General features: G+C 39.4%; 2 protein-coding genes across 4 annotated transcripts; both read right to left on the bottom strand.

The window, feature by feature from the left end:
- Positions 1-445: 445 nt before the first annotated feature.
- pank2 (pantothenate kinase 2) lies at positions 446-7,575 on the bottom strand. Of its 2 annotated transcripts, none has more exons than XM_080042772.1 (8): positions 7,227-7,575; positions 5,929-6,075; positions 5,087-5,292; positions 4,327-4,580; positions 3,632-3,808; positions 2,953-3,076; positions 1,605-1,730; positions 446-1,260 (listed from the first exon to the last, which is right to left on the bottom strand). In XM_080042772.1, exons 1-8 carry the CDS (start codon positions 7,438-7,440, stop codon positions 1,210-1,212), a joined length of 1,299 nt encoding a protein of 432 aa, XP_079898898.1. In that variant the 5' UTR covers positions 7,441-7,575; the 3' UTR covers positions 446-1,209. The 2 variants fall into 2 exon arrangements, with proteins under 2 accessions (XP_079898898.1, XP_079898899.1); XM_080042773.1 differs by having other exon boundaries at positions 3,665-3,808.
- A 356-nt stretch (positions 7,576-7,931) lies between these two features.
- Positions 7,932-17,122, bottom strand: mavs (mitochondrial antiviral signaling protein). 2 transcript variants are annotated; one of them, XM_080041997.1, is made up of 7 exons: positions 17,072-17,121; positions 14,408-14,466; positions 14,194-14,316; positions 13,362-13,542; positions 11,102-11,511; positions 10,585-10,803; positions 7,932-10,252 (listed from the first exon to the last, which is right to left on the bottom strand). In XM_080041997.1, the coding sequence occupies exons 3-7, from the start codon at positions 14,314-14,316 to the stop codon at positions 9,470-9,472; spliced, it is 1,716 nt and encodes a 571-aa protein (XP_079898123.1). In that variant the 5' UTR covers positions 14,408-14,466; positions 17,072-17,121; the 3' UTR covers positions 7,932-9,469. The 2 variants fall into 2 exon arrangements, with proteins under 2 accessions (XP_079898123.1, XP_079898122.1); XM_080041996.1 differs by lacking the exon at positions 14,408-14,466 and having other exon boundaries at positions 17,072-17,122.
- Between the last annotated feature and the right edge of the window lie 737 nt (positions 17,123-17,859).

Below are 17,859 nucleotides of genomic sequence, written 5' to 3'. Positions count from 1 at the left end.
AATATTCTCAATAAGACTGAACTCGCTCTGGGTCACAGGATTTGGGACACAATGCCCAAATTTTAACTTCTATTTTCACATTTGTATTATTTCACTTGCTGATTGCTCTTGCCAACGGTTAAAAAAAATAAAAAAATCACTTACCATTCACGCATTCATTGCAAGTCCAATTAGTGACAATGAGTAAATGTTCACAGATAATAAAAAAATACTATTAAGTGCTTGTAAGACTCTCAGTGTTTTGATTAAGATCACGTTTGCGTATCAGCTGGACGGTGATACAATCAGGACTATAACTTGTCTCACAAAAGGCTCAGTCATGTTCCAGTAAAAGAAAATCAACAGCTTAAGAATTTTAAACTTTGGAGTTCCATCATCTCGATTCTCAAGATGGCATCTAGGACTTTAACAAGATTAACCAGTGTTGTAATGAACACCAAAATGCTGTTATTCAGAACAATAGGTATGTTGAATTAAAGGGATAAGTCGAATAATTGAAAGAATATTAATTTGCAACATGATATCAGAAAAATGTCCTGGTTCTAGCTTCTGAAATATGAAGATAGTCTTATATGATAGGGAAAGTAATATCTTTGGGTTTAGAATTCTTGTTCAGTCAAAAGAAGCATTTTAAATAAGTCATATTCTGCTCTGGAAACTAAAGTTGGACATTTTGTCATATTTTAAAGAACCAGACAAGTAATCAACAATGTAACAGTGATAAAAAGACTTGTACATTAAGGTCCAATTTCACAAACTCCGATCCACCAGGTACTTAGTAACTTAAGTAGGATAAAATAAACCATAAAAAGTACTTGCTAATATTTGGCCCAGGACCTGCTGATACCCACCTGAGGGTAGTAACCAAACCAAAGTATTTCAGGCAACCGTGGTGAATTTCCTTGAGATGTTTCCGTTTGTTTTCGCTTCAGCAAACAATAACTTTGTCAAATTTTGCTTCATACAGCTTTGGTTAGGGCAGGACATAGACTTCTATCCACTGATATCAACATATATAAGACCCTTTCTCCATTTTACTAACCAGCTTGGTTTCTGAAAACATAAAAATAGGACCTTTGTTAGTTAACCAGTAAGTTGCTAGTGGCTATCATAACATTCCCCCTGTAGAAATCGTTCTGAACAAGCTAAAGTGCTAATGGTCTTTGCAGCAGATTGACAAGTACTTTCTTTGGATGTAGTTCGGACAGATTAGGACGGATGCAGAAGCTCTAACAGGGCTCCAACCGCTCCAAAGTAACCCTAAAGAAATACAAAATAAAAGTATAGTTAGAAACAATTGAGCCACTTAAAGCACAGAACTACATTTTTGTTCTCCCGAGGTGAAAAGGTGGAGTCAGCCATTTTGGAGAATGATTGTTGTCATAATCAAGTTCTCTCAAAATCAGTAAATATCTCCTCACGATCCGCTACACATCCTACGCTCTTTGAACAAGCATGTTGCTAGCTACAGTGGCGCCCCTTTATTAACATACCGATTTATAAAGCCTAGGCTGCGTATTAACCCCATATTTCTTTTTCAGCGCACAACAAGCATTCTCCAGAATTGCTGACTCCATCTTTAAACAGGGGGTTGATATATTTACCTCGTGCTGTAGGAAGAGAGCCTTGAGCTGTCCTTTAGACCAGTAGTCCATGGCGTAGGCCAAAAGCTTCATGGACAGCGTGTTCACTCTCAGGAAGTTCCCCACAAACACAACTCGCTCTATGTTCTTAGTGATGGAAGAGAGTGGGGATGAAATAATTCATGCAAAAAATCATCAAGAGTATAAAAACAACCAACACATATTATCCTATATATAAGCCTTTGTATAAGCCTTAAGGTACGAACACACTGCACTCCGCGGCAGTTGGCCGCGCGAATCGCAGGTTCCGCGTCGCGTGATCATATTGGGTCATATTGTGTCCGCCGCCCAGAGTAGCCTTCTCCTACTATGGGGCTCTGCTGGCGCTGGTGCTAACCGGTGCTGAGAGCATCAGTCTGCTGTGCTGATGGTGCTTTCCCCAAGCTAACTGGTGCTAACTTGGTTCATAAAGCAAAACTGATAGCTGTACACAGCAGGCAACAGACACAGAGGCTATTCACAGAACTTATGGGAGCAAACTGTGACTATTATGTTTTCATCCATCTTAATTTCCTCTGTCAATCGTCCCGAAGCGAGTGACGTCGGGAGGAGCTCAACGCTGATTCGCGCGGCGGCGCACAAAATACATTGACTTTCTATGTAAACTTGCCGCGCGGCGGTGTGCAGTGTGTTCGCACCTTTAGTAGTTTTTACAAGGCAGACAACCCAAATCATACCGACATCAAACTTTTCTGCATGCATTATTTAATGTAACATATTTTATACACTTATTTGACGCATAACAGCTTCTTTGATTGCAAATTAAAGAACACATCTCATTCATTATTGCTACCATTCTATGATATGTTCTTGTGTCTTATTGTTTTTTGACATAAACAACCCCCTGATGTGAATCATGCAGCTTACACCCTCTCCGCCTTCATAGCCCTGTACAATGCTGCTTGATCAAGACGTCACAAGGCAGCACCGTAAAGAGGCTGAACGCAGACAGGAAACGGATTTCTTCCACAGACAGGTTAATCTAAAGTCATTTCTGATTTTAATCACAACATTATGCAAACAAGAAATCGTCCACATGTCACCACAATTCTACCATATAGCACCTGTTCATAACAAACAGTTAAATACTTTGCATTTGTGTACAAGTGCATCTGATTCAGTTTAAGACTTAAGTGACAGTTTCGATGCTGTCACAGGATTATTACCTGTGTTGGGTGCTGCCATCTACTGTTAATTGTTAAAAACACATGATTTCAACCCAAATTTCCTCTGCATTTTTTCTTGACATCCATCCACCTTTGACTCTCTTTGCTAGTAAAACACAGTAGAAGTAAGTGAAGGGACTAACCTCATTGAGAGCACACATCCTGGTGATGGAGCCGATGTTATTGGTGATGGTGACCAGTGTTGCTCTGGCCAGGTCCTCTTTGGACACAGACTCCCGCTTGTCTTTGGACATCATGTTTCCAAAACTATCAAAGAAAAACACAGGCCATATTAGATGGATAAATACTTCTAAGTCTGTTAAAATTTAGAAATGTTATGATATATAACAGTGTATCCCAAAATAATGATTTATACCTAAATTCTATTTTTAAAACTACACAAATTGTAGTTCTTTTTTTGTTAAAGCTAAAGTGACCTAAGCTTTTTTATTATTTTCTATTCAAGAGGTATTTTTTCAAAACTATACATAGTATTGAGAATGGCAGATAAATGTTGGTATTCACAGGATATTCTATTTGTGGGATCAAATTTCTTAAACAGAGCTTCATGAAGGCTGCTGCTTTACACTCTGGGATAATAAACGTATTTTAAGCACTGCCCTAGCTTCTCATTTGATTAAAACTGTGACTGCCTTTATACTGGAATTCTTTAAAAAAAAAAGCTAGTTACCTACTGTTTATATAAATAGATAGATAGATAGATAGATAGATAGATAGATAGATAGATAGATAGATAGATAGATAGATAGATAGATAGATAGATAGATAAATAAATATATACAGAGCTGCTGTAAACCTCACCTTGAGGCTACAGCCCAGCCTGGCAGTCCAAACCTCTCATAGTCTCCTCCGTAGATGTCCCGGACCAGCTTGTCCACGCGTGTGCTTTCCCCTGTAGAAGCCATTTCTAACGCCTCCTCGAAGCTAGAGCAGCCCGTCAGCAGACAGCACAGGCCCAGGAAGGTCCCACCACCCAGGCTGCAGACACACAACAAGATTGACAGGAGAGATGCTTTATTATTGATGTTCTAGAAACGTTAAATACACAAGTTTGGAATGAAAAATGCCTTCCTGGATGGGCAAGGATAGTGACGTTGAGTTTAAAAATGTAGCAAATAGAAAAGTCTCGGCCAAAAATAAGATGGATCTCTACAACATTATACAGACTCCTTATTCAAAAAGCACAAAGGGCCATTATTTTGAAGGAGCTAAGAATTCCTTTTCTAAGGCAGCGGACAGAGAAACCACATGATGAAAACCATTGAAGAGAATAGGAGGAGGGGAAACTGTCATATTTGGAACTTAACTCCAAATCAAACTAACAAAGAACCTTTTTGCTTCAACTCAGCAAAAAGTTGCTAAAGGAATTGGTTTGGTAACCGTTTGCAATTATTATAATTTTTTTTTAGAGCCGAAATAAATGAATAAATATATTTTTTTAAAAGTACAATGACACCGGTGCAAACACTCAGTAAACCTCCATCCCTGATAATTACCTGGTGCCTGTGACTCGTTTGTAGTCGGTCTCGGAGTAGACGGCCAGGATGCTGACCCCGGACCCTATGTTGACCAGCAGCAGAGGGTAGGGGTTCTCCAGTGTGTAGGGCTTTTGGACGCAGCGTTCAGGGTCCGTGGGGTTTTCAAAGTAGTAGCATTCTGAGGGCCCGCTGGACACCACCCTGTCGATGTACAGGACGCCCCGAATCAAACAGTCCAGCTCGTCTAGTTTGTGAAGCTGCAGGTCCGCCATCTTGTTTTTTTATGGGGTAAGAAAACAACCTTCATTACTATTTAATTGGAATTTGTTTAAAAAAAATAAAAAAATACCTCTTTGTTGCTAAAAATTACAATTTACAGATTTATTCCTGCCTATATACTAACGAGAATTTATGCAATTGTACATCCCTAATTTTATTAAAAATATAGCACTTGGAGGGACTGATATATCATGCTTTATTTCATTGTCACCACAGTTTCATTTTTTAAAATTAATTCACCAAAGCTTTTGTCATAGTCCAGAATGAAAAAGAGGATTTAACAATGTGCGAAGAAGTGAATTAGCATTCATTTCCTGCCAATATGCCTGAGGACTGTTAGAAATTCTGCTTCCATCGATGGCTATTCTGCTACGATTATATGAATTCCGGTCGCATGTTAAAAATATGTTATGTCTATCACAATTCCCTCTCTTCTCTCCTTCCCAGTCCAGTCTATGAAGGCAAAACCAAAAAAAATTAAAACTGCATTAATACCCACCGTTCGGAAATCATTCTCGAACTTGTACGCGCCCCCTCCCGTGGCGCAGAGCGTGGTGTGGAGGCTGGAGAAGTGCTTGTTTCGTCCCATCTGGAGGAAGGCCGGCAGGTCGTGTGTGGGGAAGCGGATGAAGTGAAGGTTCCCCGTCCGGCCGCACAGAGTCAGGTCTTTAAGCTCCAGGTGAACGTCCCTGATGCCCGTCGTACCTATAGGGGTGGAACGGTACATTTAAAGACCCACTTCACCGGTGGAAATATGAAGGTGTATTGAACTCTGAGATCCTATGTAGTATAAATGTGCAATCATTTTTTCAAAAAAGGCAGAGAGAGGGTTTTATGGTCTCACTGTCCAACCCTACATTTTAAAATGTAGGGTTAGGATTAACAGGACAGCTGGGCCAAGGGAAAACTGAGGGAAGACTAAGGAAAGAAAAACCTCATTCATTATATTATAATAGCGATTTCATAATGATAGAACGCTGGTTCCGTATGGGTGAAGTATTCCTTTAAAAATGTAATTGCCAATGACTGCAGCTTTAATTGGTGTGCATATGAAAAATAAACCATCTTTAATCTTTTGAAGTCACAGTTCCGATCGGTTTGGTAAGGTACGGTTCTCAGTTAAGAGGGAAAATGCTTGTTTGTAATAAGGAAACTAAGTGCAATTAGTTCAACAATAACAGTTAATGATTTGTTTAAAACAACTGTTTATTGACTCAGCAAGTGTTCAAATTAAATGAAACATACAATTAAAATGTATAGAAATGCCAATGACGGCTGCTGTAATTGTTGTGCATATGACAAATAAACATCTTGAATCTTGATTATGTTTACTGTTCGTACCGTAGGCCGTGTTGGAGGTGAGGTAGCGGCGGATGCTCTTTAGGTTCTCCACCTCTTCCTGCTCCTCCTCTGCGGTGATGTCACGGGGCTCAAAGTAAACCAGCTTCACCAGGGTGCCTCCAATGTCCATGCCAAACCACGGGAAGGCTGCAATATGGGAGGGAATTTATGGGAAGAAATGTCAATAACCAACATTTAAGGCGGGAAAAGTGTTTATATTGCTAGAATTTTTTTTTAAATTTATCAATAAAGATATATCAATAGATGGGTTCTAGGTAGATAGATGGATAAATGGATTGATATGAGTTTCAACATTTAGTGAAAAAAATATGCGTATAGATTAATAATCACTTAATGTATGCCCGAACAGAGATTGTTTTCTTTCATACTTAGCAATGAATTATAATTAAAAAAGAAAGAAAAAATCATTGAAATTTTAAAATGTGCATGTTTTATTTTCGTCCCATTGTTAGAATTTCCTCTCGTTACACAGAAAGAAATCATTATAGATGGTTATTTGCATTGGCAGAAATGATTGACTTCTGTACCAGTCCATATTAAAGCTGAAAGAGCCTCCCACTAAAGATCCCTCTGCTTTCAAACCAATGGGCTCTGCAGGGGGTGTGTATGTAATGATGCTTATTTTCCTTAGCAACGCGTGTCCTTCTTCTTCTTGGATGCTGCTGCCCAAACAAAGGGCTGCAAAATGAAAATGACTGCACTATTCACAATTTACTAGTACAAAATGTGCAATCTTTATGCACACAATGAAGGATCTATGCTTAAATATACATATGTCTTCTATAAATTCTATCTGATTTTCCATATATATCTTTATTTAAATCTATATATCTTCTATTAGTCAATATTATACATAACCTTAAATTTAAAATCATATCTTTAATTGCTTATTGACAAAGGGGGCAGTTAGATCTGCCGTGTCTGTGGATGTTCTGTCCGACATAAGAGCCATCAGTACAGTGTGTACCGCGAACGCCATCTTGTTGCAAAATACACTGCCACTACAACTGCTCACCGATATTGCATTGTAATACCAATGCCCAAATAATTTTTTTTGCAAGTTTAAGCATCACCCCAGCACATTGTGCATTTGCAATTTATTTTAAATCATTATGTTCGGGCATTTACAGGTCTGTCTTTCTAATAAATAGCATTTTCACTGCCTGCCTTTTGTAGGAAACGCCTTTGCTTTGCTTTTTTTTTTTTTTTGTGTACATGCAATGATGCCTATTCCAGTTAATACACCAAGCCCATTCTATCAAATGTGCAACACCTACGCGGCCTTGTTTTCTTCACCGAGTCGCGCCGATGCCTCGCTGTAGTGTTGGAGGTCCGCCTGTCGGCCGTGGCTCTCCCTGCCGACGTTGATGCCTCATTTTCGGGCTCGTTTCTGAGACAACCGGGCATCTCCTTGTCGGTCCGCGGCTGTTTCGTGGGCGTTTCGTCTTCGTCGATACTTCCATCGTCGCGTTGGTGGCCATTGTACGCCATTAAAGTGGCTTATTAAAATACAAACATGCTGCAGTTTGTGATAAATCAAACCATTGAACGTCAATGATTTCTATTGAGAATGAAACCCGAGGCTAATTAGCTAGCTAAGTAGCTGTGTCGTTATAAACGGCTGGAATACACGTCCTTTTTATATTCGCTGTCAAGAAGGTAGGGGGCGGGACCAGGAAGTGATTGACCTACGACACAACCAATCAGAATGAGAATCTGCCAGGCAAAACAGTATACAAAAAAGCAGGCTGTTCAAATTTTTCTTACATTTTCAGTCGTGTAAAAAATACAAAATGTATTTCTATATATGTATGAGACGAACAAAAAAATCATGTGAAATACATTACAGCTACAGTATACACAAACTCCTATATTATTTTTTCTTATCAAACACATAATGCAATAGAAGGGGAAAAAAAACAGTAATGGTTCTTAATACAATCAAATGCAGTAGTACTTTTCTTTATTGACGTATGTGTTAATTTAATTAATGTATAATACCAAATATATATTTTCTATTTTCACATAATACAAATTATACAATAGATTCCAATTTTCTACCACCCTTGTTTTGAGTGACCTGAGTCCAATAAAGAGAGAGAGAGAAACACAATTTTAAAGAGTTGACATAAACCTTTGGTTTCTCTAAAGGGAATTCATTCAACAACTATTTTCAATCATTTTTTCATAGGATTTCAGGTTTATTGATGTGATTGTCAAGTGTATGGGTAGAGACAGTGTACAGACATGGAGATAAAACTTAAAAATGATATTACAATTTACATGTGTAACATGAAAATACATTAACCCTACAAAGGCTCATTGCATCCGCTTAAAAAGTGCAAAAACACTCTAAATTAAAACTTTGTTTTCTCGGACAGTTCTTGCACTGACAATGCTAGCCTATTTACAGTAAATTCTCATTGCACATAACACATTCATACTCGTTTCTATTTTAAGGAGAAGAAACACATGGAAAAATAAAATTCACACCTCAAACATTTAGATGTCAAATATCAACTAGACGAGTGGTTAAAGCGGGCGCCTTAAGTACTTGCCAATGAATGCAGCAACATTTGCTAATTTCAAATTTCTTATGGTAAATTATTTCTATTATTGTAAAACCACCATATTAAAACCCAGATAAATACGCAGCTTAAGTCACGACAGCTCCCGGTTGCCACTTTTTAACACAAAACACTTTCTAGCGCAGAAAGAAACATGACGGTGCCATGAAATAAAAATCACTATTAAGATGTGCCATGGGTTTAAAACGTTTGAAAGCTATTGGTTTACACTTTGAATCTGTCAATTTGCAATTTAATTAAGTAGCATTTATCTGACTGATTGACTCAATATCTTGAGACATAATAAGTGCTTTGGAGTATTTTTTCATCACATTAGTCTTTCTTAAAATACATAATTGGATACCTATATAGTGCAAATATATATATTATGTACAAATAAATACAAACATGTACAGCCCTACTTCTCACTACCAACAGGAAAAGAAAATTTACAAAATGTGACGCTTTCGTCCACATCAAGTCAAATCTAGATCCTTGGTACACTAATTCTAACTGGATGACAGCCAACAACAGTCTTATCTTGAAAATGCTTATCAGACAAGCAGTGAACACACAAATATTTCTATCATTAATAACACATCATAATTGTCCCTTGACAAACCACATATTTGCATAAATAACCTGATATCTCACACAGTTCCATGAAGTTCCCTGACTGGAAAAAATTGGCATAATTTGCTTTTTGCTCACTAGGGGTCAACTTAATCCAAAACATTAAAATGACTTATACTCAATGACATGATCAAAGGTCTTGCAAGTCAGCTATTATACCTCAAAAGGTAATAATTAAACAGCTGCCTCAGGCCTCACGCTATCCCATGCCAGTGAGTGACTACAATAAAAAGGCACCAAACTTCTTAAGATCCTCTCTCCAAAAGCCTTCTAAAAGCCTAATCTCCTTTTCCTTTAAACATATTAAATCCCCCTCTCTCTTAATGCTTATACCGCCACGCCATCAGCATTGCACAGACGCCCACTCCCGCTGCTGCTACAAAATACTTTGTGTTGGTTGGCGTGCTGCTTGAGGCCTTCTCATCCTTCGAAACCTCCAGGTCTGGTGAAATAACAGCTGGCGGGGGCTGCGGCTCACACGGGTGGTGGTTCTCACTACATGGTGGGCTGTTTACGTTCAAATTTGGGTCAGCTGTGTTGGTTGAAATCGGCATTTCAGAGGTGATTTCTTTGGGAGCGTCACCGTTGACGAGTGGGGCTTGTGGCATTTCGCTCTGGCCGTCTAGGTTTAGGATGGACGGCTCCCCGGATGTGTGTACCACGTTAACAAGCACCTCCTCTTCCTCTTCCTCTTGCACTTCCGAACTTTGGAAGTGAGAAGGGGACTCGTAGTGGTTTTCCTCGGGCTCGTTATTGTGGTTGATGATGCCGTTTTCTTGACATGGCAATGCAGAGTCGGTGTTCACAACGGTGGAGCTGAGAGCAGAGCACGCAGGAACATACGCAGACGTCTCAGAGTCCTCCGCAGCGTCACTAATTTCGAGACGGCCGCTGTCACCAGAGTAGGGCGCCTCCGGTGAGCTGGGTGCAGGCATGGTAGGGGTGTCATTGCTTTGTGGAAGGACACTGGATAGTATGTCAGGTTTGCTCATAAACTCATCGTCGTTATCAGAAAGAGGGGCATCCATTTCGGCAGCAACAGGCAGAGGGGAGGTGGTGGTTGTTGTAGTTGTAGGTTCTGGCTCTGGAATGATTTCAACAACCTGAAAGTGAAATTGATGACAATTGTTAATACGTATTGCTTTCTACGGTGGCCTTCAAGGACAAGACGCTAATTATTAAGGATGACATCATCCACCACTGCCTCAAGTCTTTCCACAATATCAAGTGATGAGGTGAAGATGTATTTAGTTATTAATTCTTCATAATAATTTATAAATATAATCTTCCATTTCTACCCAGTCTGTCCTGATAAACGTCAAATCCCCTTTATACACTGCAGCTTTAATACATTTTGTTAAATGAAGGTTTAGGACTGAAACAATTAAAAGTGTGTTCTTAAAAATTCTTAAAAGGATCATATTTTCATATTCACCTCTGTAGCAGGAGGTTCAGGAGTGTCAACAGGTTGAGTGACAGGCGGGCTGGTGTCCTGGACTGGTTGCCTGGTTGGGGTCAGCACAGGGAGAGCAGCCTCATCCCCGTCCGTCACTTCTGAGTCCATCTGAGTAGGAGAGGGGCTCAGTGGTGGGATGACTTCTATTGTAGTAGTAATAGTGATAACATCTGGGCTGGCCACAGAGTCGATCAGTACCTAGAGGGTGAAACGGTACAAAGAAAAAATCATGGTTGGGTACGTACCTCGGGTTTTGAAGTTATTGTTCGGTACGGTTCTCAGTTGAGAGGAAAAATTGCAAAAAAAAAACTGCTTGTTTGTAATAAGGAACCTGAGTTTAATGACAGCAACAATAACAATTGTACATGAGTTAGCTTTCAGCGACTCAGCAAGTGTTTCAAATGATATGAAAGATAAAAATAAAATCTATATATATATATTTTTTTTAAGTGTCACACCCCTATTGATAATATACCTCACCGTTAATTGTTCTCACCTGATCAGTTATCACACCATTTTCACCAGTGGAGACATCCTGGATGTCTGATTCAGAGTTCTCCTCCGGTTCTTGGTGAGTATAGACCTCAGTTGTATCGGCTTGAGTGTGTGTGCTTTCCGGGGAGGGAGGGGGAGTCGGCGTAGCGGGCGCCACCACTTCAATCTTCGGCTCTGCGACAGGCTCGGGTGGGGGAACGGCCTCCGGAACTTGGGCTTCTGCGATCTGGGGGACTTGTGGTTGTACGGGAGCTTCCAAAATGGCGGCTGGTTCTGGAGAAGTTTCGGCTACAGCTGGTGTAGTGTCAGCATCCTGACCGTTTGCAGCGCTCTCTGGGACAGACACGGCAGATGGTGCTGGGTGGACGTGGGCTCTGATGACAGTGGTTGGCGGGGAGCTGGGGGTGGAATCTAGGGCAAAGGAAACACAACGATGATGCCATTTATAGCATTTTTTGGATGCATATGATTAAAGCGCCTAAATGACTGGCTTCTACACCAAACCTACACAGTGAATAAGATGATTACTCATTAAGATATGTGTATATAAAAACATATATAGAGTATAATGTCAGTGTAAGAGTGGTCACTCGCTGTTAAAAATTTATTTGAAAGCAAAAGTAAAGAAATAAATACAAAACAGGCTTCGTATGCGAGGTGCGTGCGGTCTAACAATTGTTTGCCCTTCCACTCTCTCCTCGGCATGCACACCTGAGCCTAATTAAAGAGCTTCACAACACAACTCTAGGCCACGTCATCCACACACAGTCATTAACAGTCAGTAACAAAAGCATACAATATCACATCATAACCATAGCATTATACACAAATGTGCAAAATACAGAAAACATGCAAAATGGCCTCAACAGTCACACTAAACAGCACTGGAGCAAACTTACAGCAAGTTATACCCTGCACTATCTTGTAAAACATTTTATATATATAATTGTGATCTTTTTATAAAATCATACTTATGTAATACATTAGCAAATACGACATGAATGTTAGGAATATTTTAATTTAAAAATACTATAATAATATATAATATATAGCCCAAGATGCAACTAACTGAAAAAAAATAAACTAAATAGGCTATGAGTGATCCTTCCCATGTCTAACACCTGCACTTTGAGCTTTAACCCTCAGGGAAATGCTTAAATAATTAAGAGCCAAGTGCAAAGAATAAGAATTTTTACTTCCTTAATTAAATGATAAAGCTGGATGCAGCTTCCTTATGATTTCATAATTATCATTAAAAAACATCTGCTGTTTCCCCTCATTATTTCTACTGTATGTAGCCCTATGTGTTTTTTCTTTAATCACACTGTTAACTGATGCTGTTTCTGGGCAGCCTGTCCTTACACAACTTAGTACCGGAGACTAGGCTTAGTGCTACTCATTAAATTAAATTAAATCATACACTGGCCATTTCTAAGTTTTTTATATTAAATGTATTAACTGTATTCATGAGCTCACATAACTTTTTATAACACAGCACACGTGTGAGCACAGGGACACACCTATAAGCCAATAAGCCAAAAATAGACTGGAATATTATTTATCCAAACAGCATTGTGCAAACATTTAGTATCCAAATGATACCACTGGACTGCTTAAGCCTTAATCCAACATACTGTGTTCCAGTGTTCACACACTCAACACACAGCTCTGGAAAAATGAAAGAGACCGCTCCAAATGTTCAGTGTCTCTTGTTTGACTATTTATAGGTTTATGTTTGAGTAACATGAACATTTTGTTTTTGCTCTATAAACTACTGACAATATTTCTAACAAATTCCGGAATAAAAATATTGTCATTTAGAGCATTTCCACTAAGTAATGTAGAGATGAAAATTGAAGAAAAATCCAGATTGGTCTAATTTTTTTACCAGAGCTGTATAGTTTATGAGATAATAAAAATATTGAACCTTTAAATCTGAACATATTATCCTGTAAAAGATGTTCAGAAAAGCATACAAAACGTTACCATATTTGTTAATAGTGATTCTGTAACAATGTGATTTTATTCAATTTATGAAACTCTGCCACTAACAAAACTGAATTGTAAATAAAGTTTGGAGAAAAAAAGTTGTCCCTAACATGCCATGTGACTAACTTAGATCAAAGGTAACCTGAAACTATTTGAAAAGCATTGAGGAAGTAATATATTTCTGTTAGCCTTTACATGCCCTTCATTCACAACAAGGGCAAAACATTTTAAAACCTGCACCATCATGGTATGTACTTGACGTGCAGACTTACTGTTGCCGCCCAACAGAGCGTTGTACTCTGATCTAATCTTGTCTGCTATAGTATTGTAGCCACACTCCTCCAGCGCTCCGATGAACTGCTCGGGCCAGTTCTCCCTTCTCTTCAGACAGTCCAGGAGAACCACCATGCTGTCGTAGTTCCCACAAATCTCTCGTTTGGCCTCGATGTTTTCCTGAAAGATTTTGTCATTTAAATGTAATGTTCAGTGAAACAGTGATAATAGATGTAGATATTGGATAGATAGACAGACAGACAGACAGACAGACAGACAGACAGACAGACAGACAGACAGACAGACAGACAGACAGACAGACAGACAGACAGACAGACAGACAGACAGACAGACAGACAGACAGACAGACAGACAGACAGACAGACAGACAGACAGACAGACAGACAGACAGACAGACAGACAGACAGACAGACAGACAGACAGACAGACAGATAGACAGATAGATAGATAGATAGATAGATAGATAGATAGATAGATAGATAGATAGATAGATAGATAGATAGATAGATAGATAGATAGATAGATAAGTTATCCATCCCCAAATAAATATTTATACATTTCTTTTCAATACCCTGCCAGACAAAAATGTTTAGTATGTGATGTCATGTTTAAACACAAATGTTGGCAAATACGGCCCATATTTTACTCATAGTAGTTACCATCAATATTGACCGAATAATATGTTATCTTGTTTACTTGTATCAAAGTCTGGTATTATACTGGGCTGGCACTGGTATCAGCCCAGTACCAAAACGTTAGATTTTTCCACAAGATTCTAGTACAAGGTCCTTTAAACCTGGTGTAGTTTACCTTGTCGTGATCTGTCAGGCAAGGCAGGTGAGGCATGATCTCCCTCGGTTTAACCGTCGACACAATGGTCGGCATGTTCTTCCGCAAGTATCCTTTGTACAGCTGGTCACTGGCAAACGACATCTGTTGAATTAGAAAGTAGACAGACGGTTAAGAATTTTTTTTTTTTTTTTTCAATGGTTATTTCACATTCTATGGTCTGTTGGCAAAGCACCTTAGCCACATTTCCTCTTTCTTCGATTTTAAAGGTGAAGTCAGCGATTCTGGAGAACGCTTGTTGTCAAAATCCATTTAGTCAAAATCAGTGAATATCTCCCCACGATCCACTACCTGTCCGTACTGTGTCAGTGTGTGTGTGTGTGTGTGTGTGTGTGTGTGTGTGTGTGTGTGTGTGTGTGCGCGCTGAAATCAAATCTGGTGTTAATACACAGCCTAGGCTCTGTAAACTGGTAGGTAAACACAAGGCATGTAACCAAAGGATCATTTTTTAGCGCACAAACAGTACGTGCAGGTAGCGACATGTGAAATGTGAAAGTACCTAAAAAAACACATTCAAAAATCCCGATCTCTGTCTCTCTGTCTTCTGCCAGGTCAAAGACACAGTTAGGGGAATTTCACTCATTGAAACCGAAAGCGAAAGTATACTCATCAGCAATGTTGCAAACAACGGAAGATGTGAACTTTTCCCTTTCATTCTATACTTCAAGTGAAAGATGTATTGAAAAACTAAGAGCTTTTAATCCTTTTTTCAAACAGAGTACAAAACTCATATTAAATGTCAAGGTTGCAGCAGCTGTGTGGAGTAACAGAAAGGTGAACAGGCCATGGCTTGTTACTGATTAATCACCTCCAGACTCCAGTTTAATATCTGCACTTCAAATGTGCACTATGGAAAAAAAAAATCTTAGACTCCAAAAGATAGCCAGACATTCCTACAGCTTTTAAGGGTCAAATGAATGAAAAAAATGAAGAGGAGAAAGCCTGGGCAGTGGGCACATGTTGTTTTGTATTGAAAACATCCTAAACCTTCTGCTGTGTTTGTATGTAAACAAGAGAGGCAGAGTAAAGCAGTGGTCAGGATCAGTCACGGGTCAGGGAACGTTTTCATGGGATAATCTTGTCATGACCGTGCCAAGACAAAACCGGAGCAGTACGTTAAAGGAGCAGCAGTGTGTACAGGGATTAGGGAATTGGCTTTTTTGTTTTACAGAACAGACTTAAATGGAATATGATATTCATAACTATGTTTTAATGAGTGTGTAATTGTTTTATTACCCTTAGAATTAGTCTTTTAAATCTAGGAGCAAGGTGCATCGCCATGTTTCTACAGTAGCACAGAACAGACAAATTTATCAGCCTTACACATTTTAATATAGTGGGCGTCCTCGGGAAATGCACCCGTTGGAAGGTGAAGAAGAAGAAGTACTATAGAATAAATAACTAAACACATCTTCACCTCATCACTTGATGTTGTGGAAAGACTTGAGGCAGTGGTGGATGATGCCATCTTTAGTAGCTAGCTTCTTGTTTTTGAAGGTATGGGTTAGCAAGGGAGCGTTTCTCAACACTAGATGATGCCAAAATACACCTGTCATACACACTATACCTTTAAAGGGGGCGGGACCTGATAAGCCTTTGGCTTCTTCCGTCTCCCTTCGGACAACACAAAGTATGATGTATGAATATTTGCAAGAGAAAATTGTGTATTGTGTGGAATTGTCCGAAAGAATAATAAATAAAATAAAAATAAATAAAAAAAAGTTTAGTGTAAATGTGTGACAGCTGCAATCTGGCTACGTCTCCTAATGGCATAAATGTCAGAGGCAGCCAAACCAAAGAGCAAAGTCTTCCTCCTTTTATCATTAGCCCATAGAGGCCACGGATTACCTGACTGACACACACACACACACACACACACACACACACACACACACACACACACACACACACACACACACACACACACACACACACACACACACACATTGCGTTCAGGCCTTAAATGTGAAATAGTTTGTGCCAGTGTGTATTATTTTCATGCATGAAATCTAAGCGTAAAGTGACGAGAGATTGCAGATTAACAAGACAAGTAGCTAGGTGTGTGTGTGTGTGTGTGTGTGTGTGAGAGAGAGAGCGAGAGAGAGAGCGAGAGAGAGAGAGAGAGACTGTATGAGCCAAATGAATGACCTCTAAACTGACAGGTCCTTTTTGCTCTAATGTCATGTCACGCGCAGCTTATCTGTTGAACTAAAACCTAACGACCACAGCTTCAAATCGCACTCTAGTGTTTTAATATCTCAGAAAGTTTTGCAAGAGCTGTAACGAAGGGAAAGTACAGCTATTCTGGTTTACCATGCTGGCATGAGGAAATAACCAAGGCTACCATGCCCCCTTTTTGGGGTGAGTTTAACAACTGACTTTATAGGTTCGTAGGACTTTTACAAAGGCTTCACACAAACACCAATGACGATATAGACTTCAAACGGAGTGCAAATGACAGAAATATAGCGCGAATTATACTTTTAAAGGCTATTTTGAGGGTAAAACAGCTGACTGAGGAGGTTGGAAAGACTTTTGAAAAATGGCTGCATATAGCCTACAGCGAGGCAACACCGAGTAGGCTTACGACAGAGACTTGATACCAGTGTGTAAATTATTAATATATATGTGACAACGAAGAGGAATTAACACAAGTTTGTACACGATTGTTAGGCTACTATGCATTGGTAAATACGACACACGACCTAGCTAAAGTCACCCCTTTATGCTGAGTTGGCTGGCTATTATTGCCTTAAAAAACAATGAAAGGCGAACTCTATTTAGTAATTCATTTATTTTAGGTCATATTTTTTGCATTGTCGCTTTATCTAATGCTTACCTTTTCTTGTTTTGGTGCCTCGGCAAGTCGTGACTCCCTCTCAAACGCTATTCCATGCGCTCAACTAAAACCTGCGCTGTCTCCTTCACACCACACACATCTGCGCAGAACGCCCCGCCTCCAAGGTCAGCGTTCTCCGTTCCTATTGGACGAGAGCACCGTCAATCAACACGTGGGCCAATAAGAAGGACTCTAGGGGGAAGCAGTTGGTGCGTCCTTAATCTCGTCATAGCCTGACCGTGAATTTCTCCCTCTGTTGTGATGGGGTGGAAGGGTGGAAGTAGATGGGATCTCAAATTCTGGGTTTACATCTGTCTCTAATCCCTGATCCTAATCTCACAGAGAGAGAGAGAGAGAGAGAGAGAGAGAGAGAGAGAGAGAGAGAGAGAGAGAGAGAGAGAGAGAGAGAGAGAGAGAGAGAGAGAGAGGAGGGGTTGAGCTGTGCTGTTTACGAATGAAATACAGTAGCCTAGTAGTAGACGATCATACACGGGGATCATTTTGAATAAACAGCTACAGATCCTTATTGGTTGATATTTTAACGTACAAAAAAACAAATGATAATCTTATATAAAATGCATACAGATATAATACCCAATAGGTTACATAAAGCATGAACAAAACAATGATTAGACTAGGCTATCTGCTAAATTAGTACCAGTAAAAAGTTGCATGAAATTAAATTACTCAAGTGAAGTACCTGTGTTTTGTACATGAATATGGTACTCGTACTGGTATATTTACATATTATTATGAAATTATTAATATGCTTACAGAGAGATATAGCC

The sequence above is a fragment of the Ammodytes marinus genome (genome assembly GCF_949987685.1).
Source record: "Ammodytes marinus genome assembly, chromosome: 15".
Lineage (NCBI taxonomy): Eukaryota > Metazoa > Chordata > Actinopteri > Uranoscopiformes > Ammodytidae > Ammodytes > Ammodytes marinus.
The sequence above is the reverse complement of the archived record's forward strand: the minus strand, read 5'-3'. Positions and strand labels throughout refer to the sequence as shown.

What these genes read in the sequence shown, in the direction of transcription:
- mavs (XM_080041996.1), bottom strand. Translation starts at nt 14,316, where the DNA reads ATGTCGTTTGCCAGTGACCAGCTGTACAAAGGATACTTGCGGAAGAAC. An exon ending in GCCTGACAGATCACGACAAG is followed by an intron (nt 13,543 to 14,193) that starts GTAAACTACACC and finishes AAAATCTTTCAG; the next exon opens with GAAAACATCGAGGCCAAACG. An exon ending in CTGAACCTCCTGCTACAGAG is followed by an intron (nt 10,253 to 10,584) that starts GTGAATATGAAA and finishes TTTCACTTTCAG; the next exon opens with GTTGTTGAAATCATTCCAGA.
- pank2 (XM_080042772.1), bottom strand. Translation starts at nt 7,440, where the DNA reads ATGGCGTACAATGGCCACCAACGCGACGATGGAAGTATCGACGAAGAC. An exon ending in GGTGAAGAAAACAAGGCCGC is followed by an intron (nt 6,076 to 7,226) that starts GTAGGTGTTGCA and finishes CCCATATTGCAG; the next exon opens with CCTTCCCGTGGTTTGGCATG. An exon ending in GGATGTGTGCTCTCAATGAG is followed by an intron (nt 1,731 to 2,952) that starts GTTAGTCCCTTC and finishes TCCATCACTAAG; the next exon opens with AACATAGAGCGAGTTGTGTT.